Source organism: Haliaeetus leucocephalus, unplaced genomic scaffold (genome assembly GCF_000737465.1).
Source record: "Haliaeetus leucocephalus isolate CR32 unplaced genomic scaffold, Haliaeetus_leucocephalus-4.0 Scaffold450, whole genome shotgun sequence".
NCBI lineage: Eukaryota > Metazoa > Chordata > Aves > Accipitriformes > Accipitridae > Haliaeetus > Haliaeetus leucocephalus.
The window spans coordinates 15,346,680-15,369,528 of NW_010972886.1; the positions used below are offsets into that span (position 1 = coordinate 15,346,680).

Consider the following 22,849-nt stretch of genomic DNA (forward strand, 5'->3'; position numbering starts at 1 on the left):
TGTCCATTCTCACCTGTCTGCGGCATACAAGCACTCCTTATCTGTCCTATATAGAATGAGAAGATTCATATAATTTATTTTAACAACTTTGAGGTCTTTAGAAATCCTTCACAAAAGAATCAAGTATGACTTGATGTGCATTATGAACACTGAAAAGCTTTGGGAACCAGGGCTGATTATAGTTTGCGTGTAAAAGTGGGGAGATAAAAATTGATCTGAGGTTGCTGAGAGTCTTATTGAGATTATTATGTTTTGTAACATGGATCAAGGCATTTTACATCAGTGTAACTCCTCTCACCTGTCTGTAGGTTAAAGATAGGTCACTGGGTCTGGTTTGCTGTTGAACTTTTTCAAATGAGTATTCCCTTCTTGTTGCTACTTTTCTTTTGTTTAGAAATGGTAGCACGGAAGCGTTACTTTCTTGCCATGATCTGATTTCTGGTATTCCACGTGAGAAGACAAATTTCACAATTAATAACAGTGAAGGATCTGATTGCCTTGGCCCTGAATGGTCCTTCTTTTGTCGTACCGTTCTATCACAGATCTATGGTCTCTATGATTATTTGCACTGAAGACTCTTTTCTATGTTTGACAATGTTAAGTATCATTCAAGTGTGTTTATTTTAAGGCCTCTATACGAGAGCTGTGAAAAAGGCCTCAGTCTAAATAAGAATCAGGGCCTATATTTTTTGCTTTTTTTAAAATATACTGGTGTTTATATGATGTAAATGCAAAGGAATGGTGAATAAATCTAGTTAAGTATAGTTTAATATCTCATGTGGTTTTTAAAAGATTCATTCATCTATTTGGTCAATCTCCAAGGATAGATCCAGGCTTAGGTTGTCAAACAAATGGATTTTTAACGCATTTTTGCATAGTTTAATCTAGTTGGGATGTAGCTGAGACTTCAAAATGCTGAAGTACAGCAGAAAAAAGTTAATTATGCTAACCTCGTATGTGCATACCTTTCACTTTGCAATCCTTGATTGCTTCAAAATAAGCTCAGGAAAGCTTGTTTCTAAACATTTTTCTCTTATGCATTCTGTTTAGAAGAAATTCTCAACTGTGTCAGTGGTTTTTTTATACGTGAACTTTACAGGCATTTTGAAATAGATTTTCTTGGTGTGTCTTGATCTTGTAGTTGCTTAGGTAAGACTAAGGTTGCAGTAGCTTCTGTAAGTTAGTTTTTATAAATGATTATTTCTTCGGCCTCCCATTTGCAGAGAATATCTGTATTGCGACTCTGTGCATGATTAGATGACCCCTTATCGAAGATGTCTGCAGTAGGAAAAACTTAGCTGTTTAAAATTCATAAGCATTTTTGGTTTCTGTGGAAGATTGCTAGGATCCTTGGTGATGCTTCTCATGCATCCTTAAAGATCATAATTACTGTCAATAAAAGAAACAACTTGGATGTGTGTTCCTGTACTAACCTGTTGCAAAAGCGGTACTGTGGCACAGGGAGTACTGATAGACAAGCACAGATGGCATATGGTTATGGCAGAAAAAATGTGCATGTACCACATTTACTCTAACTGTATCAGAACGTGATTGCACAATTACAGGGTTTTTTCTGCTCTGTGACTGAGGCCACAAACATGGATATATTAATCTTCAGAATATTCTTGCTGTCAGAGCATGCTGTTTGTGGTCCACTGACACTGTTTCCAGAAATTTAGTTTTAAAGTATATTAATATGTTAAGTGGATTGTGAGACTTCAGTTTTAAATACAGTAAATAAACATGATGTGGCTATCTGGAGAGGGTACCTTTCCATGAAACAGATATGAAGTTTAAGGCTTCCAACCTACATTTCCAAAGAACTCCATGGGTTTCCTGTCATTTTGTGGAATGAAAGAAATCTGAAGAGGTTTAAAATAAGAAATTTATTTACTTTTAAAAATATTATGCATAGTTGTGTTTTTTCTCAGTGTTTTTTTATTGTTGCCAACTTTTGATAGTGGTATTTTAAGGCTTAGTACTCTTACAGCTATTGGAAATACGTATTTGCTATAATCAAGATGGTGTTCCAGGAATGTTCAAGTTTGAATCATACCCCCTTTGTTTTTTTTCTTCCATTTGTAATTTATTCCAGGTATTTATGTAAACTGTCAGACCAGGAGTTGCGACAGAGTGCAGCCCGGAACATGGCAGATTTAATGTGGAGCACAGTTAAAGAACCATTGGATACAGCCTTGTGTTTTGATAAAGAAAGTCTTGATCTTGCGTTTAAATACTTCATGTCTCCAACTCTAACAATGAGATTGGCTGGGCTGAGTCAAATAACAGTAAGAACTTTTTTAAAATATGAATAATACTTAGAAAAAAATGTTTCTTTTTGTGGTTTTCATGAGTTATGGACTTGTTTGGGGGGCTTTTTAATGTGTGAAAACAGCAGAATCTTCTTACATACAGTCTTAGGAAATTATAGTCATGATTGTGAATATAGGGTTCACTTAGAGATAAGTCCAAGTGATGGCTATGTTCTGCAGCATATGGAACTGTAACACGTTTCCTGAACAAATTACCATGCTAAACAAAAGTCTTATAACTATATTTTGTGACACCTATGTTGAAATTAAGTCCCTTGACATGGTTGTATTGTTTACAAAGTCCTTCAATCTGTTTTCATTTTTACCTTTACAGTGTCTTGACTCTACTGTAATTAGCTGTTTCTTTGTATTGTACATACCTCTTTTTCCTGTTTGTTTAGTATAGTCTGTTTCTCAAGAGAGAGTATTTCTGCATTAATTAGCAGAAGACTGAATTGAAGAGGTGAACATATATATCATCAAATAGAAATAGATTAAAACAACCCCACCACCACCCTTCTCTTTCCCATGGAAATGCTCCGCATTGCACCAGTTAAGATATGTTGTGCCACCTTTGTCTGTCATTGCTTCCTACATGTGTATTATAGCCATAGGGAGACAGTTGTACAGGTCAAAAGTTTACTTTTTTATTCATCTGAGCCTTTTCAATTCTGTGTTTTTTTCTGACACTCCTGTATTTAAGATTTATAGTTCATATTGTCATATTTGCCTTAATGCACAAAATGATAACTAGGAACAAACTATACTAGAATGAACAAACATGTTCTAAAGTTTTGTAGTATTTTCTGAACACATTTGGCCTTCTCTGTTCTGATTACATAGTATCACTCAGTGACTCTCTTCAGCACTGACTGTCAGTAAATACAATTTTACTTAAATTTTATTTTGCTTCTCACTACATTTATATATAAAAGTACTTACAGTTGTTTTAGTAAAGAGCAATTTAAAGTAACCTGTAAGTATTTCCAGTCAGATTATTGGTGTTTATCAAATAAACATTTTAATTTACATAGGTATGTGACTAACTAAGTTAAAAAAAAAAAAAGTCTGTGAACTACATCCACTCAGTATTAACCAAATGTTATTCTAAGGGTAACTGCATTTATTGGACTTGAATGCATTGTCCATTCAGTTTTGCATTTATAAGAATGAAAACATAATGCGGTTCATCCAGTAGAGGTGCTAAAGCAAGATACAGAGAAAGTTAACTTTTGGAAGAAATAGTGATATTACGGTAAATATAATTTATATACATAATTAATTATAATTAATTTATATGACTTTATAGGAATGCTACATATAATATACTCAGTGCCTGAATTCTAATCTTCTCTCCTAATTAATTAGTGTAAAGTGAATGTTCAGGGTCCTTTTTGTGCAATAAGAAAACTTCAGAGAGTTGATGAAGTCTTAGGTGAAAATGTAACATATATTTTTGTTTTGATTTTCCATTGCCATGTGCTTTATTATTTATACAGTTACAGATATCTCATAATATCTGGCAGACACATTTCAAAATACGGCCATTAACTGGGCATAAAAGTAACTTCCTTTTTTTTTATTCTGCATAGTTTTGGAAAATGTCATTTTCAGTATCATCGATTTTAAAGTAAATTTCCAATGTTTGCATAGTTTCAGTTACATTAGATTTTTATTCCCATAAGTACTTTCCTTTGCTTTTGTACAATTGTCTTTGTTCAACTACTAATGTATGGTTTTTTTGTGTATCCTTACCAAAAAGAAAGTCTGAAAATAAGAATGCATCAGTTTATTTTTTCAGGCATGTAGTTCATTGAAGGGAGTGTGAAATTGTGTAATTTTAAGTAGTTATATGTTTTGATCTGTTATGATTGATAAATATGACTGTAAAAGTGAGATTTTTAATAATGGACATGCATTACCAGAAGCAAAATTTTACAGTATTTTTAGACTAAAGCAAGTCAGTTTCAGCTTGTAAAATAATGGAATATGGTTTGTTAATAAGTTATTGAGTCTTTTTTTATATGAACCATCTCTAAAACTGCTCTGGAACACTGAGACAATTTATTCTTCTTTCTCATTCAAATTATAGTAAATTTTCTCTTCTTTGGTTCTCTTTTTAAAGATCTCATGAAGATATCTTTGGAAGAAGCATATTTTGATTTTTTTCTTGTTTGACTTTTGAGTTTGAGAAGCATTTTGTTTCATTTAGTTTTGTATGCCTTGCCTGGAACAACTTTTATTGCCAGGTCTGTGCAACTTTGAGTGTGAAATCTGAACCAAAATTTACAGAAATTTTGAGTGTCTCTTTACTGAAGTTTTCTGTCCTCTTTGCAAACAAAGATGTGTTTACAAAGATGTAATGCAGTTCAGCTTCGTTAGTTTGTATTTTCACGCAACCTTCTCTGTTACAGATGTACCTTCATGACTACTTTTTTGAAGTTTCTTTTTTTCTATTTATGTCTTTGATGGCTAGAATTTGTCAAAGCAATTTCACTGAAATGTTCTTCCCAACCAACACAATTTCAGCTTCCTGTTTTGTATTCAAGACTTTAGAACTACAATACCTGCAACTGCAAAATTGTTTTCTTTCCGGGACTTTCACTTGCCAAAAGTTGAGCGTTTAGCCTTGAAGCAATTCTTCATTTCATTTTGCAAATAGATGTGAAGATTCAAAGGAAACTTTTAAAAAATTATGTGCAAAATATTTTAAAGTGTGAACTTTTCAATATATACTGTATTTCAAAGCAAAGTTTCTTCTGAAATTCATATGGAAGGTTGACTCAGATGCAGATTCTAATTTCAACTCAAAAGATCAAGACTATAAAATAGATTTGGTCAAATAATTTCAATGGCTTGCCTGATCCTTTTGCAAGATAAATGTACTTTTGCTCTCATCATGAAGACAGAAATCTTTGACCAAAAATACCATCAAATCTAAACAGAAGAATGTCTTCTAACATGGAGCTTTTGATTTGTGTCTGCCAAGAGCTTTTTTCTTTTTTTTTTTTTTCTGTCTGACAGTTAACATGACCAGTCCTAAAATTAAAGCTTTCAGTTTCATGGAACTTCTTGAGACTCGCAGAATACATGCTGTATGGCATACAGGGATTATATTTGCTTGCCACCAAATATAGACTTGCCTCCCTTGAAGAGTAGCGTATACATAATGTGTCATATCATCTGACTAAAGTTCTTATTTACAAAACAAGGTTGAAGACAGACACATGTAAGTTAATTTTAGCAAAGTGGAAGCTTGAGTGGTTGAATGTGAAGTTGGAAATAGCAACAGAAAAGAACAGCAAAATGTAAACCAAGATACACCTGAAGCTTTATTTTTGGTTACCTTGTTTCTCTTCAATTTCATCTCTGTCACCTATCCAGGTGGTTCAGCTCCAAAATACCCACTTCTCTCTCAACTATTTCCTCACAAACAGGACTCTATCTTTTCCTGTCCTTCCAGTTACAGATGAACTTAATTTTGTGAAAATGAATGTTCATGAAGGATGGCCAGATCAGTTATGAATCCAGTTCTTCAACCTATTTTCTTCTTTTCCAGTTCTTCAACCTATTTTATTTGGTTCTTTGCATTAGTGAAAATGCAAATGCAACATTTTTAGGTTTTTTCTGAACATATTCAGTCCAAAACTTGAACAGTGCATATTTATTCTTCTTGCATTGGTTTCCTATGTAGAAAGTTTTATTACCTTTGATGCCTGGGTCTTGAGACAAAACTAGCTAGTGAGATGCCTTTTTGTTCTCAGCTTGCTTTGCTGAAGACTTCATACCTCTGTTGTACTACATGACTAACACGTTTGTGTTATGCGAATTGAGTGTCTGGGCATACGCCTCTTTAGCTTCTTACAATGTTTCATACCTGGTAAAAAATCTTGAAACTGTTTTATTCCCTTTGGCATTTCATGGTAACAAAACGTGAAGTGTAAAAAACCAGTAGGAGGTGAGTGAGAATAAGGTAGTGCAACACTATCCCATGTGTACTTTGTATAGTGCTGTTGTGTCAGAATTCTAAGACTTTAATTGAAGTTATTGTAAAAATTGTTCGAAAATTCCAATATGAAAAAGAACACCTTTAGTCAAAATTCCTTTGGATAAGAATTTTGTATGGGAAATTTGGATCAACATGTGACCATAGATTTAAAAATGATGACAGTTACAGTTCAGTACTCTTTGTCTTTGATCCTTTCAAAACATTTTGGGTTGGGGCATAAGTCTTCAGAAAAGCCAGTGAACTTCCACTTCTTTTTTTTGACCCAATTTTAACTGGTCATAACAGTTTCTTCATGAAGTTCTGTTCATGTGTTTTCCATGCCTAAATATGTTTCATTTGAAACTACCTATTAGTAACTTACCTATTAATAATTGTGTAATCAGGCTCTCATGTCTCACTAATTTTAATGCATATTTTCAATTTCATTTCTTCAAAAATATTTTTTCCCATGAAAATTGTTGAGATTAGACATGAATAAATCTCTGTGTAAAGAGTGCAGGAGATTATCTGTCACCCAAATTACAGAGTGCATGTACCAGACTTGTTTCAAGACAGAAAAGAGTAAATATTTTGACAAAGTTATGCAGCAAGTTTAATTTGAATTCTAAAAATTCATGTTACTGTCTTTAATTTTTTTGAAAGCAAGATGACAAGTTTTATTACATAATTTTAAATATATAAAAAATATTATCTGTATGTAAAGAATTGGATACAGAGCTATCTCTGTATCTGGAAAGTCAGTGCTGGGGAAAAGGGTGGCAAAGAGATGTAAACCTTTAACAGGCTTTTGTTTTTCTCTGGGATGTCTTGAATTTATCAGTTCGGATACCTTTGAAAGCTTCATTTCATATAAAAATATGTAATTTTCACTCTCCAATTTTGTAGACTTCCAACACTGATAATGTGACAAAAGAAATCTTTGCTGTTGTAGTAAGCATTACAATACTGGGGAAACTCATCCTAAAACATCAGTTTCCAGAGTATGTGTTTCATTTCTCATGAAAACCTATGTGCAAAGTGACTGCTACACACCATGTTTTGATTTCTGGAGTGGGTGGCGTTTTGTAACATTATTTAATTGCTTTAGTGAAAGAAAGGTTGATTAAAAAAGAAAATTGATCCCTCTTGCGTACTAGAATGCATGTTCAAATTTTTGTCAAAGTTATTTATTTAAAAACATTGAAAGTACTAGAAAAATGTGTTTACTGTCACTAATACTATTTTTAAGTATAAGAAAACTACCTCACAAAATATTTAGATAAATTTGTAATTATTTTTCTTCCTTTTTCAAACTATAGAACCAACTTCATACCTTCAATGATGTGTGTAATAATGAGTCATTAGTTTCAGACACAGAAACGTAAGTAGGAACATTATTACGAATACTTAAAATGTGCTATATGATTGTAGTTTTTCTGTATTGTTGTTATGGATTATACACAGTGGGGAGTAGTGATAATCTGAGGCATTTATTAGAAATATTCTAATCAGGGGTTTAATAAATGGTTTTAAATGGTAACTTTAAAAATATTTCTAAATGTTTCTGGATTTTTTACTGTCTTAAAAGATAGAGTCAAGGTAACCCTTAGAAAATTGTAGATACTGAAATAATAAATACCTGTAACGGGCCATTATCTCTATTGTGATGTATAAATAAGAACCAGCTAATTCATACCCAAGTAGTATTATTGCCATCCTCTCATTTCTCCTGATGCTTTAGTTAACCCTAAATCATGACTTGTCTTGCCATCACGGGTTCCCAGCCTTGTTATTAGTTTTCCACTGAGTCTGAGAGGCTATGCTATTTATTGTTTTTCTTTAAAGTCCGTATTTGTATAATTCAGGTGTGTTTAACAATTCTAAAGGGGGCTCCCATACATCTTCAAGAAGATTGATGTGTGGGATTGTATTCCAGTGAGGAAGTGTATTGATTTTTGTAGTAACTCTAAACTTGATGTTAGAACTATCTAGAATTTAGACAAAAGTATGTCTTTAGGTAGTTGAAATAACTGTTCTTTTGAAATAATAGGCAAAGTATGTAAAATCTAGGATTTTACTTGTGATATGCTCTTCACGTTTATCTTGGGGGTTGTATCCATGTACATATATCTGTCTCACTACAGACACACACTCTCCACCATCTTTTGCTCATTAATGAATAGTCTGTTACAGCAGCAGTTGGCTTACTATTTTGTCTGGGTAGTTTTATTATAGATGGTTTTGTATTAACACCTGCTTATTGAAATCTGGCAGCAGTAAAGACCACAATACTGTAGATTTCATGTAAATAACTCCAATATTTGAAGTGAATTTTATGGTAATAGGTTGATACTTGAAAAATAAAGAATCAGAATCTAGGGCAGTTTTGCTTCCATAAAGATGTGAAAATACCTTGAGAATACAAAACAAATAACCTCTTGTGATAAACTTTTTCTTGTCCTTTGTCACTAAATCAATACATGAACATGAATCCATGCTATCCATTTATTTCAAAGTAAATTTTGATACATAGTGTGAGGAAAAAAATTAAAGAATCCTCTTCAAGTATGACACAAATATCTTAGTATGATCTGATGAAACCTGAATGTACTGTCATTAAGCTCATGTGCTTGCATTATTGTAATAAAAGTAATTGTACATTTATTACTTTAATATTAATATAACATATACTTGCATATAATTATTATTTTTACTTTTTTTTTTTGCCTTGGGAGAGGTGTTGAGTTTTTTCCAAAGCCTCTAGTTCTGTAGCAGTAGAAGTAAATACTACAGGAGCATAACATGTTGAGTATATGAGGTGGCTTGGTTAGCTGGGGTATTTTCAATTTTGTACTGCCAGTTTAGGGTGTATTGTTACACTTGGACTGCCAAACCTTGGTTTTATCTATTTCTTCTCCTCCTTCTTTCATGTTGAAAATCTGAAACTGAGGTGTTTCTTGGTTGGTTTATCTTCTGAAACACATTGTGGATGAGTAGTTTTTAACTAGTAATAACTAATTAAGGAACATTAACAAGAAGTTATTCTGCCAGTAAAACCTAATAAAAAGCTGTTTGATTTTTCTGTGTCAAATGTAAAAAAGGAAAGTTACCAACAAGGGAGAAAGAGAAGGGTGCTCAAATTTGCCTGCAGAAGAGCAGATGTACTATGCAGGAACATCAGAGTTATTTTAAAGCTGAAGGAAATTGTCAGATTCTCATTTGGGATATTACTTTCTTGGCAAGGGCATCTGTAAACAGCCTGTCATTTGAAAGGAATGCAGCGTCAACAGAAGACCATCTTTTCCACTTTTGTAGTATGTGATTTTTTTTAAATCTGATTTCCAGTCATTCTCGTGTTTTACCTGAAAAGTTTGGTACAAATCAGTGTCAAGTATTGCTGCTCATCTTCAGATATCTTTTGAAATCACTGATTTCTTCAGGCCAAATAGTCACAAAAGGCTGGTGCAGAAGGATGGGGAAAATGCCTGACTTCCACAGTTTGTTCAGTACAAAGCTTCCCTCTCCTTAGAGACTCTCTTCCTGAGAAATTTTTGGATAAGAAGGCACATACGGAGTTGGCAGTGATTGAATGAGCAGCAAAAGGAAAGCTTTTCATTCCTATTTTCTTTCCTTAGTGGAGAAAGGAAGCCTAAGATTTATTTTGTACCTCTGTAGCCTCTGCAGATTTATCAAAGGAAGATGTTTTACATTATGTCTGGTCATCCCCATTATGTGTTTTGACTTTTCCAGATGCGTTTGGAACTGTCAACCTTTGGGATTTCTCCTTCTGTATCTTGATAAGGTGGGTTTGCGGGAGGTATCTTCTTTTTTTTTTTTTTTTTTTTTTTTTTTTAAAAAGAGCTGTCAGTTAGTCCTAGCTCTTCCCTTTTGTTTGGAATTACCATTGGGATTTTTTAGCAAATATTTTGCAACAGTAGCTTCCCACTCTTATCTGCATAGTTGCAAATTTTTCCATGGTAGGACAAGCTAAAGCATCTTCTGTCTAGGAAAACACTGGATGTCACAATTAGCACTTGAAAGCAGCAGAAAGCTAAGACAGAGAAATCTGTTTTCTAGCTGTAGGTATCTGCATGTCTTTTTAGATTTGGTTACGTGACTGTCTTCTCTAGGGTCGAGGGTTTGCAATGACTGAGTATGCGTATTGTCCAGATATGTGCAATGTCTCAGTGACTCAACTTCATAATATCCCTCAGAGATGTATTTTTAATTTAGCTATTCCTGGCTCTTAAGGTAGAATCAAATTCTTTGCAATCTAAGGTACGGAATAGTATGAAATCTATTGAAGCTAAAAATAACAAGACTGAACAGAAGAGTCTTCAAGTCTTTGAATAGTGATTCCTAAAACTATTTTGCTGATGTTGCTTGGTGAAAAATGATCATGTCTTTCAGGGAGGGAAAGGTTTTTTTGTGCTATTTGGACCACAAGAGGAAAAAGTGGTGTGTTTTCCTGAATGAGGACACTGTTAACTTATGGAAATAACATGTGTAAAGAGATATTTTGTTTTGCTCTTCACTTGGCAGGCAGCCAAGAATTTCAGTTTCAGGATTCAGGTTGATGCTGAGGTGACTTCCACCTCATTTTAAAACTTGATTACCCTCACTGTATTGGCTTTGTGTGGCAAGGTTTTGGTAGTGGGGGGGGTTACAGGGGTGGCTTCTGTAAGAAGCTGCTGGAAGCTTCCCCTGTGTTTGAGAGAGCCAATACCAGCCAGCTCTAAGATGGACCCACTGCCGGCCAAGGCTGACCCAATCAGCGATAGTGGTAATGCCTCTGTGATAACATTTTTAAGAAGGGAAAAAAAAAAAGTTGGGACAGACGGAAAATGGCAGCTGGAGAGAGGAGTGAGAACATGTAAGAGAAACAACCCTGCAGACACCAAGGTCAGTGAAGAATGAGGGGGAGGAGATGCTCCAGGCGCCGGAGCAGAGATTCCCCTGCAGCCCGTGGGGAAGACCATGGTGAGGCAGGCTGTCCCCCTGCAGTCCGTGGAAGTCTATGGTGGAGTGGATATCCACCTGCAGCCCAAGGAGGACCCCACGCCGGAGCAGGTGGGTTCCCGAAGGAGGCTGTGACCCCGTGGGAACCCCACGCTGGAGCAGGCTCCTGGCAGGACCTGCGGATCTGTGGAGAGAGGAGCCCACGGAGCAGGTTTACTGGCAGGACTCGTGACCCCGTGGGGGACCCACGCTGGAGCAGTGTGCTCCTGAAGGACTGCACACCATGGAAAGGACCCATGCTGGAGCAGCTCGTGAAGAACTGCAGCCCATGGGAAGGGCCCATGTTGGAGAAGTTCGTGGAGGACTGTCTCCTGTGGGTGGGACCCCACGCTGGAGCAGGGGAAGAGTGTGATGAGCCCTCCCCCTGAGGAGGATGAAGCGGTAGAAAATAACGTGTGATGAACTGACTGTAAACCCCATTCCCTGTCCCCCTGCGCTGCTGCGGGGGATTGCTAGAGAATCCGGGAGTGAAGTTGTGCCCGGGAAGAAGGGAGGGGTGGAGGGAAGGTGTTCTGAGATTTGGTTTTATTTCTCATTTCCTTACTCTGGTTGATTTGTAATAAATTGAGTTAATTTTCCCCAAGCTGAGTCTGTTTTGCACATGACGGTAATTGGTGAGTGATCTTTCCTGTCCTTATCTTGACCCACAAGCTCTTTGTTATATTTTCTCTCCCCTGTCCAGCTGAGGAGGGGGGAGTGATAGAACAGCTTTGGTGGGCACCTGGCGTCCAGCCAGGGTCAACCCACCACACTCACTTAAAAAGCTTCCTACAGAGTCATTTCAGGTGTCCAAAGTTCCTTTCACCCCTGAAGAGAAAGATCTGGACTATTTCTTCTCCTTTCTTTTCGCTCTCTTGCCTTATTTATTGAGATACTGAACTGCGAGTTTTGTATTGCTTTTTCTGTTCACCGCTGTTCTCTTAGCTCATGTTAACTCTGTATGGCAGCATCATTTAAACGCCTCTCCCCCTCTCTCTATTTCACATTCCAGGTTTCTTTTCAGATTTTCTCTGAAAAAAATAGTAGTAGAGTTTTTCATTCAGCTCACTAATGTTTCTAGTGGCATATGCGGTAGTTTAATAAATATTCAAGATTATGTCAGAGTGGTGCTTTTGGAGCATTAAATAAGGAATTGTGTGCTCATAAACAAAAATGTGTGCTTGAGTATGTGTAGGGAAGGTGCCTGCTATATCCGCTTTGCATTTCCAATCCTAAATAGTTGAGATCAGTGTTTCCCATCCATTGTTATGTTGTAGATGCTATTTCAGTGACTTTGTTAAGAAATGTTATTCTTCATCCTTTGCAAGCTGCTTGTTATGTTTCTACATTTTTTTCTTTTAAGGTTTTACCTTATATTTTTCAGTGATGTTGCTGACATGCTGTTGTATTTCATCCAGTACTGTGCTGGTCTGTTTTTGTAGCTGCATGGTGAATTGTGTTGGGAATTGACTGGTTGGATAAATAAGGTTTTCTGGGGGGGGGTGGGGGGTGGTGGTATTTTGCCATGGGATTTGTTCCTGGATCTGGGTCATCATGTGGCTACCAAGTATTGCACCACAGCCTTAGATTAAAATGTTTTTAGGACTTTGACCCAGTCCTCTTATAGAGAGGCATTCTTTGACCTACCAGGAAAATGCGTAAACCATAGTTTCCTTTTGGATAGTTTTCTTTACAATAATGAACAAAATTCAAGCTCTAATATGCGCCTGTTTTTAAGTACAGTTCACAAACATCAGGTTATATCAGAAACTTCATAGCTTCCACTCTTCCCTGCAGTCTCATGGAATGCCTGAGGAAACCAATGTCAAAAGTGCTTGAATTTCATTTCTTGGAAGTAAAACAGTTACTTTTGACAGACATGAATGGTCACTAGATTTAAATTAAAAGTCTAGGGGGAAATAGATTGAGTCTAGAGATCACATAGCCCAACACGTTGCGTAGATTTCCAGTGTGAGAAAGATTTAGAGACAATTAAACTAGAGTAGCTGCTACCTTTACTTTTTCATTCTCTTCTTTCCTCCTCCCTCACCCACAGCACACCCTTGTAGAGAGTATCATGTTCTTTAAATCACTTTTCCTCTTGCTATCCCAATTACTAAATCCATGAAAAGTAGCTAATACATGTTACTACCAAGGTGTATGTTCTTACTATGAAGGTCTGTATGACTTAGCTATCCAATTTGTAAAACAGTTCTTTGTACTGCTACTTTTGTGTTAGAGGAAAAAGCATATCTGTACTTTGATTATAATGCATGTTTTTCACTCTCACTGTTTCCTTCAGTATGAAAGAGGAAAATTTTTCTATAACCTTTGGAAGAACTTTTTTTAAAAGAAAAGTTGAGCATATTTTTACAGAAAATTGAGTTCTTGCTAAGTTGCCTGAATTGTTGTGGTATTATATAGTAATAGTCATGTAATAATTTGCGAATTGCTCTATGAAAAAATACTTTTAAATTGCAAAAAAATACAGACTATATGAAAGAAATTTAAACATAGCTAGAAATCTAAATTAAACCACATTGAAAAATATGAAAATTATACTTTAAATCTTCTAATAAAAAGTTATCCTAGGTTGCCCTGCTTATTGGGGCAACTCAGAACTTGGTGAATTTTTATGAACTTGAGTGTATCTGAAATTTTCAAGGCTATAGGGCTTTTGATAATTATTAAAGTAAAGATGCGATAAGTGACAATATACAAACTTCAATCATAGGTTAATTTATTCATAGGCTGGCAGTTTATTTTTATTTATATGAAGTTCTGGAATAGCTTCTGAGTTAAGGTTCGCTCTCTTTGAAAGTGAGGAAACTTATCAAGGAGCTGGAAAACCACTAGATGGAAAAAAACCTTTCCTGAAATGGAAGTGTTCAGGAAATAAGTCAGACATCCTTCATTCACGCTGAAATTAGCTTTCTTTATTGAATTCTTGAATCTGCTATCATAAATATATTTCTTAGTATATCAGAGAACAAAATACTTAGTGCTGGTAATAACTTTGTCATTTTGAAATGCAGTATATTTGGTGATTGGTGTGCCCTCAGCAAAACTTTCTGGGAGGAACAATTCTCTCTGGGAAACACAAAGACTGCATTCTGCCTTTCACAAGGATCCTCTTGTTTTTGGTCATCCTCAACAAATCTGTATCAAATGAATGTTTACCTTCAGAAATCTGAGATGTCATTTTATCACAGTTGGGCTCACCAGTAGGATAAAGAGTTTTTTTACTGCTGAGAATACATCTATTAAAAAAAAGACATTCATTCAAAAGAATAATCCATTATTTCTAAAAAGAAAAATGTTGCAGATAAGCAATGGAGAACTGCCATACTAATTTGATAAAATGTAAAGGAACTCAGTCTATAAGAGAGTTTTTGTTCTTTCCTTTGGAGTAGCTAAAATGCAACATATGACTCTGGATACAATGTCTAATGGACATTGTGCCACTAACAGAAGTATTTGGTTTAAACCAACACACTCAGCAGTATGTCCTTTCATATTAACAACACCTGTGAATCTAGCAGTATTTATGTGGGATTCATTCTGAAAGCTGCAGGTTTTAAAAATTCAGATCCAAGGAGAAATTAAGTGGTCCTGGAACAAAATTACCTTCATTGACTTATGACTCGGGTGTTAAGACTTTTGCCTCTTATGGAGGACCATATGCAATGATTTTTTTCACATTTCATAACCAGAAGTGCGTCCATTCAAGTCTCCTGCCTCTAGTGGATGTATGTGCACTCATGTGACCAGATCTGTCTACCTTTTATATGTGCAAAATGCAAACTGAGAGGCTTTCTGCTTATATTTTGGTCATATAGCAGGACTTATGCCCCACAGCAAGGGGAAGCAATGTGTAAAGCCATAAGAAGGAGCTACTAGGGGTTAATAGGCCGTAAGTTCAAGGAACTTTTTTGCAGGCTGCATTCAGTTTTCAGAGTGTGGGTTGGGCATCTGTGAATAAAGATGAATTTGTAATAGTGAGTCTACCAGCTGTTTGACAAAAAGTAACGGAGCTATAGTTTCTTGAGCTATATGGGCAATGCCACTATGGCCACTTTCGCTTGTCAGCATGGAGGGAGGTGGATAAGAGAATTTTTTAGAGCCGTGTTTGTTGCTAAAGGAGACTGTTAGCACATATTCAAATGAATAAGTTCCTTTAGCTGTAAATTCTGCAAAATCACAGCTTGCATGTGAAAAGGTCTTACTTCAGATTTTGTTAGACAGAAATCCAAGCCCTGAATGAGTCTGTAATGTGGATGCTTCAAGATTTGGTTTGGGGTAGGCATCTTTGGGGTGTTGCAGGAGGTGGTTGGGTTTTGGTTTTGTTTTGAAATGAGGCTGTAGGAAGTTAAGTAGATCTTGATTTCATGGAATAGGTCTGGCTTATCTTTTTCATCCCTCTTTGAGCAGATACCCTGTCAAGCTGACTTTACAGTATGAGAACTAATTTATTAATAAGCGCTAAGTGATACGGTTGGTAAACTGTTGTACCTTGCAAACCAATTATTACTTAAATGTTAGGGGACATTATCTTTTTTTGAACAATGTATTAGATTCCCCATGTCCTGGAATTAGAATAGAAGAGTACAGTGTAGGAATGGTGTGTGTTGTTGAGTAATAGGAACTATGCTGAGTTCATCCATAGGGATCAGGCAATTCAAGACAATTGAAGAACTGACAACATGGCCCGGAAAAGTGAATCCTGTTTGGAAAACCTGCAAAGGCAATCTCTTTCTACCTCAAGAATCTTGTTTTCTTAGTGCGGATGATAAAGATTGGCAATCCTGCAATTTTAACAGTGACCATAAATGTGACACAAGATAGCAGTGGTAAAAATAATTCTTCGTGTGGTCCTCTAAGACCACCCCCTCCCTCCCATCCTCTTTTCCTCATGAAACAGAGCGCTTTTATTCCAGGGTCATTTAAACTACAGGCTGTGCTTTAAATACTGTGATGTCCTCTAATTGCTTCTGGTGCCAAAATCTGGGTAAACAAATGTTTGCTTGAAAAGAAGAAATAGAAAGGAGCTTAGACACTAGTTTACAGACAGAGCAGCCCTTTCCGGAAGTTCAACTTTTGTTTTGCAAAATTCAGTTTCCTTGTCCTGTTCTGTTCAAATGTTTGCTTATGGATTGGCAGTGGGTAAAGCTCCCTATTGTTATGGATGAAACAAAATGAGAATTTTGAAGTACCTGTATGCTATGTGTAAGTATGGAAAACGTAGCTTTTTAAAGCTATATGACTTGCTATTTATGCAAGAGAATCTAAAAAAATTTAACTGGTTTTCTTTAAAAAAAATTTTCTGTCACTCCCACCTTTAGCTGCATTTGTGAACTCAGTAGTTCTGGAATTTCATTATAAACTTGGGTTAAATAGCAGTGTTTATCAAAACTTACCTGTGAGGTCTTTGAAAGTGGTCTGCAGGTGGTCTGTTGAGCTCTATTAACTAATAAAATGGTGGAGTTGTTGGTTACGTGTTTGCTAATGATCCAGAGGGGTGAGTGGGAAATGTTGATATTTTGCATTAGTCTTCCAGCTAAAGAAAAAAATACAGAAATTGTTTGCTTCTTACCTGAATGAATGAATGTTGAGTATGCTTTGTGTTTAAAAAAGTTTTCATATGCTTACTACAATTACAGATGTTAATTTGAAAGACATGCTGTGCTACAGAAGAGCACAGTGTATATATTGTAGGCAGTTTAATTTTACATATGTTTCCACTCTTTTTTCATCTCTAGGTCAATTGCAAAAGAGCTTGCAGACTGGCTTATCAGCAACAATGTAGTTGAGCACATTTTTGGACCAAATTTACATATTGAGGTTTGTATAAAATTATTATTTTTAGTATAAACATGGAGGAGTAACTTCTTGTTCTAGTAAATCTTTCCTCAATATGTTCTCACTTTGCAGATCATCAAACAGTGCCAAGTGATTCTGAATTTTCTTGCAGCTGAAGGGAGACTTAGTACTCAACACATAGACTGTATTTGGGCTGCAGCACAGGTATACATAAAATTTTTATAATTGCAGGAGTGATTAAAAAAAAACCAGAAAATGGCAAGTTGCTTTTGTTTTATGTTTGTAAAGCTGAGTTTATTACTTTTTCTTGTCTCTCTGAGTGTTTTGCCGACTAAAGTTTTAAGTTAAGTAACTGCCACAATTACTGCTAGATGCAAGAATTCACCTGGGCTACTTTTATACAAGAAAAAAATGAAGTTGTATAGCAAAGACATAATGTTTTCACTAAGAACGGGTATGAAGATTGTAGGGTAGATGTAATATTTTTACTATTGTGCTAAATTGCCTTGCTCCCATGTATTGTAGCTTCCATTTCTGTTACTCCTGGTGGGAACAATCAGGTGAAAATTGTGGCAGTGAAGTTTAGAGCTGTACTACAGTGCTGAGGTTAAAATCTATAGAAGGCACTGAGATTTTATTTTTTGCTTGGTAAACCTGGAAACTCTGATAGGCTTTTTTACTTCAGAAGGATATGTGTTTGCTACTTTAATGGATTACTATGCTTTTTATTTTAGGTTGTGAAATTTTTTATTTAGGGGATTTGAATACAGTAGACATTTTGACTCTCTGTTGTGGAAACTGTTTTTCCATGGTTTCATTCTGCCTTTATTATTAAAAAAAAAAAAAAAAAAACCAAACCAAAAAAAACCCAGAAAAACCACAAACAAACAACAACAAAAAAACTCAGGAAAAACCCTCAGGGTTTCAGTGTCAATTTTTCTGAAAAATACACTCAAAATGAAGGTCAGAGAAATAAAATTGATCTTTTTGAACAGGTATAGGGAGCATACTTTTATACAAGTTAGAATTTGAAGGTGGTTTTTTTTTTAATGTGATCAGTATTACTGTGTAATTTGTTTCAATCAAATACTACTGTATACTCATTCTGAAACCTCTGTAGTCCACTGTCATTATAACATGCAGCTGGTATGTTAATAAATCCTCGTTATAACAGCATTCACTCTAATAGGCTCCAACAATTTTCTGTATCAGAGCAATTAATAATTACTTATTTCATTTACATTTTTAAAGCAATATTTTACTTTCCTTGATGTTTTCACACACATAGTAACTCACACTAGTGTTAGACCTCTGATTTTTTTCTCTTTTATACTATTTTAAGAACTTCACGTAACTACCCAAATGCGATAATTCTTTTACAGTTCACATGTTCATTTTGACATACTGATATTTTCAAAATACGTTTGATATCAGAATTATGTCCTGATTACTTCCTATAAAAGGTTTAAACTTCTAATGTTATTTAAAAGGCTGACACTTTTAGACAAAAAAAAAAATAGAAAGCCTTAAAGAATGTATTTTCCACTTTGTAAACTAACTTTTTGACAAAAATTTATCTTCTCTGAGTTGAAGCGGGTATCTCAAGAAGTTTAAATGCATCCTTGTATCGAACTCACATAATTTCATTCCAGTTTGAATCCTGTGAAAGATTGCCTGTACCCCATAAACTGCTGTCACGGATATTTTTTTATGCTAGGAAGGGAAAATAAAATAAATAAAGAATGAAAAAACCCTTTTTGAGGTGCATATATGGTAACCAACATTAAGAATGTTTTTTCTAGAAGCTTCCTGTAACCATTATTTTATTTTTTGACTATCAGCTTCCTTACAAACATCATGAAACCCTTTGAGTGACTACAAAAAGCAGCATTTAACCTAAGAGGAAATATCTAGGAGCACTGTCACTTCAATGTGTAAATAGAGTAGTTAGCTAAACACATTGTCATATTTTTTGACATCCATTACTGGAAAGACAAAAGAATTATAAATAATCTCCACACTGAACTGTCTGTTCTCTCAGTCTCATGTTAGCCTGTAATGTCTTTATTTGTATTTACCACTGCTAGTAAGGTAATCATTGCAAATATTATTTCCCTCAGGGTTTAGCATATACACTAATATTTTAGAAGTTATATTTAAGTTAAAATACAAAATAAAATTCCAGTTCTTCTTTTCACCAAATCTCTTAGAACTGGAACTAAGGAAGATATTGTTATATTTGATTTCACTAAACCTTATGTGCTTTGCAATATAAAAATGAAATTTAGTCAAAATTGCAAGTCTGGTGTAGTTTGGAGTTATTGGACAAGTGCTTCCTGAGAATTTCTGCAAAGATGTTCTTTAATTGCTGCAATTTTATCACTTTGAATTTTTTTTTAGAGGTTTATTTTGCTGTTCCTGTTATCTTCTCTGTTTGTTTGTACTTTGTAGCTAAAGCACTGCAGTCGTTACATACATGACTTGTTTCCTTCTTTGATCAAAAACTTGGACCCTGTGCCACTTAGACATCTTCTTAACCTAGTCTCAACTCTTCATCCAAGTGCTCACACTGAACAGGTAAAGACAAGGCAAACAAAAGCACTGTAACCAGAAAAGAAATTATGTTAGTATATTAAATAAGTGTTACGGATTTGTCTTTGTCTTTCTAAAGGAATGCATGTAAAAGTAATATTCACTAATGCATAAGAGAGGAAACTATGTAAGTAAAGTTGCCCTGTTTCTTCAAGTAGGCCTTTTCTGGCTTTTGAATTATAATCTTTTTCAGAGATTTTTGAAGACTGGATAACCACTGAGAAGATTGTAACATCATGTCTGAAGTTAAAAAGTGTTTCACACAACATTATTTTGTGCATTCGTTTATTTTGGTAAACTGTAGTATTGGCATATAGAAGGATTAACAGTGGATCTTTGCATACAAAACCTACTGCTTCTTAATGGCACTGTTACTTGGTTTTGTTTATAGACCTTGTATTTGGCATCAATGCTTATAAAAGCACTGTGGAATAATGCACTAGCAGCTAAGGCTCAGCTGTCAAAACAAAGCTCTTTTGCATCTTTACTGAGTACCAATCTACCCATGGGAAACAAAAAAGGTATGTGGTTTTCCAATAGATCTAGTAGTTAAATTTTTAATTTTCATAGTCTCCTTGTTGACTTTGGACAAAAAGGATGTATAGACCTTTTACTTGGGAGTATTTTTAAAAAGTGTCTTACTGGCATATTTTTCAAGCAGAAGTTGAGGATAAAGATGAAAGCATTAAAACTTTGTGATCACATTTGGAAAGCTTTCTATTTCCAATCAATTCTGTTTGTATATCTAAAGTAGTATGTATTTTTTTTTTTTTTTTTTTTTTTTTTTTTTTTTTTTTTTAAATTCAGAGGATGGTCCATAACTCATCAGTTAACTATTCTTGTTCTGCTGAACATCTGTAACTTACATAGCTACATAAAATCTTACAAAAGCTTATCTAATTTTTACCTAGCTTTTGATATTATGTACTATTTCTGCTTTTGGTTTTTGGTGTTTTTGTTTTTTTTTTTTTTTTTGACTTGACTGTGTATTTCCCCACAGTCATTAGTAAAGGTGCTGCCAAGCCATTTTACTGTAGCTTCCCTTTCTTTTCCTACTGCTGATTTTTATGAATCATGGACAACTATATGCTGACAAAAAGATTTTTAGTCACTTATTTTTCCATCCTGCTTTTTTCCTTCAGAAGAAGAGGAGCTCAGAAGAGCAGCCCCTTCACCTTGTAAGTATAGTTTTAGAAGTACACCACAATCTGATACATTTGATACTACAGTGTTTTTCTACAGCTATCGAATCTGAATGGAAGAAGAACTAGTAAAATTTTGAAATTATGTTTTTATGACAAGTGAGATGAAAATTATATTTCATGTAGAATCTGTGAAATTCATATAGCTCTGCTATACACTGGCAAGAAGAGACATCAGAATACACATTTTGTAGTAAAATGCTCTAAAGTGTTCTAAAAAGAATTTTTAGTGTTTAGGTACACGTTTTGTTTGAGTTATGTCTCTTGTTCAACTGTTTGCAGGAAGAATGCTGTTGAGTTCAACATTTGGGGCAGTTTTATGTAATGCTGTTACATTCCAATTAAAATACATCACAAAATAACTGGGAAATGTGGTTTTGAACTAGGGTCACCAGCAGCAAGCCCTCAGAGTAGTGACAACAGTGACACCCATCAGAGTGGAGGCAGTGATATTGAAATGGAGGAACAGCTTATTAACAGAACAAAGCATGTACAGCAGCGACTTTCAGATACAGAGGTAGGAGTGTAAATCTTAGTCTGTGAATTTTGTTACTGAGTTGCCTATTATTAGCTATGGAAATAGTATTTTTTCCGTAATCACTTCAAAACCTGAACAGGTACATAACATGTATGCTTACCTGCAGCAGGATAGTGGATAGCTAGAATCTTATGTTCTGTGCAGTTTATGTAGAATGTATTGTACCTTGCCCATGAGCAAGGATGCTACAAAAAAACACCTCAGACAGATTCCTGCATTTAAATTGTATTTCAGTAAGATCAATCTTCTGGTAAGGGATTGCATGACGTATTGTTTGTGTGTCACTGTGTATGTGCAAAGCCTGCATATATAGCCTGTTACAAGTAAGGTAATGCAAAAATTAAATTATTAAATGTGAATCTTGCTCAGAGCATTTTGTCATTGGCAACCAAATTGAGAAAGAATGAATGAAGACATGTAGATTTGACACACTCATAAATGAAGAATGGTGTTTGGATGATGATGTTGATTATGTATTTTCAGTGGTGTGTTATTTTCCATCAATCTTAAAAAAAAAAAAAAATAATTTCAGGAATCCATGCAAGGAAGCTCCGATGAGACAGCCAACAGTGGTGAGGATGGCAGTAGTGGTCCTGGTAGTAGCAGTGGCCACAGTGATGGATCCAGTAATGAGGCAAACTCCAGTCATGCAAGCCAGTCTGCTGGAAGCCCTGGCAGCGAGGTGCAGTCTGAAGACATTGCAGATATTGAAGCTCTCAAAGAGGAGGAGGACGAAGAGGAAGAAGATAGGAGTCATAATCCCCAGAAAAGCAGTAGGAGCACAGATCTACGAAGCAGGAAACTGGAATCACAAACAGGCATTTGTCTGGGAGATTCACAAGGGGCATCAGAGAGGAGTGGTGCAAATAATGGGGCAGGAAAGGACCATGTTTTTAACTCTGACTCTGTGACACCAGTGGATAATCGAATTAGAATGCTAGATGCTTGTTCTCATGCTGAGGATGCAGAGCATGATATGACAGGTGAAATGAGCACTGCTCACATTTCACAAGGGTCTCAAGATTCTTGTATAACTCACACAGGGGACTTCCTTGGGGAAACTATTGGAAATGAATTATTTAACTGTCGACAGTTCATTGGGCCACAGCATCACCACCACCACCACCACCACCACCACCACCATGATGGGTAGGTAGCTTGACATTTCTTCTGATTCCTTCTATAACAGAAATAAGTGGTAGCAAAACACTCAGTTTGGGCAGAAATGTATATGGATGTTTTGCTATAGTTACGATAATTTTGTCTAATCGAGGTGATAGTTATTGCAGATAGTTACGCAGTAATCTGTTTTGTTAGCATCTGATTAAAGATTTTTGTCAAGGTTTTGTATTGAATAAATAAGACAATGTTTAACAAAATGTTAAAATTGTTTTGGAAA

General features: G+C 35.3%; 1 protein-coding gene across 1 annotated transcript in view; it reads left to right on the forward strand.

Annotated features, from left to right (window-relative positions):
• The window catches only part of USP34 (ubiquitin specific peptidase 34), a 125,660-nt gene that overhangs the window by 21,464 nt on the left and 81,347 nt on the right, over positions 1-22,849 (forward strand). Inside the window, exons 7-15 of the mRNA XM_010575059.1 lie at positions 2,096-2,288; positions 7,620-7,681; positions 17,058-17,139; positions 17,230-17,322; positions 19,570-19,695; positions 20,102-20,231; positions 20,853-20,888; positions 21,299-21,429; positions 21,983-22,599. Of these exons, the coding sequence (XP_010573361.1) occupies positions 2,096-2,288; positions 7,620-7,681; positions 17,058-17,139; positions 17,230-17,322; positions 19,570-19,695; positions 20,102-20,231; positions 20,853-20,888; positions 21,299-21,429; positions 21,983-22,599 (1,470 nt within the window). The remainder of the gene's footprint in view (positions 1-2,095; positions 2,289-7,619; positions 7,682-17,057; positions 17,140-17,229; positions 17,323-19,569; positions 19,696-20,101; positions 20,232-20,852; positions 20,889-21,298; positions 21,430-21,982; positions 22,600-22,849) is intronic.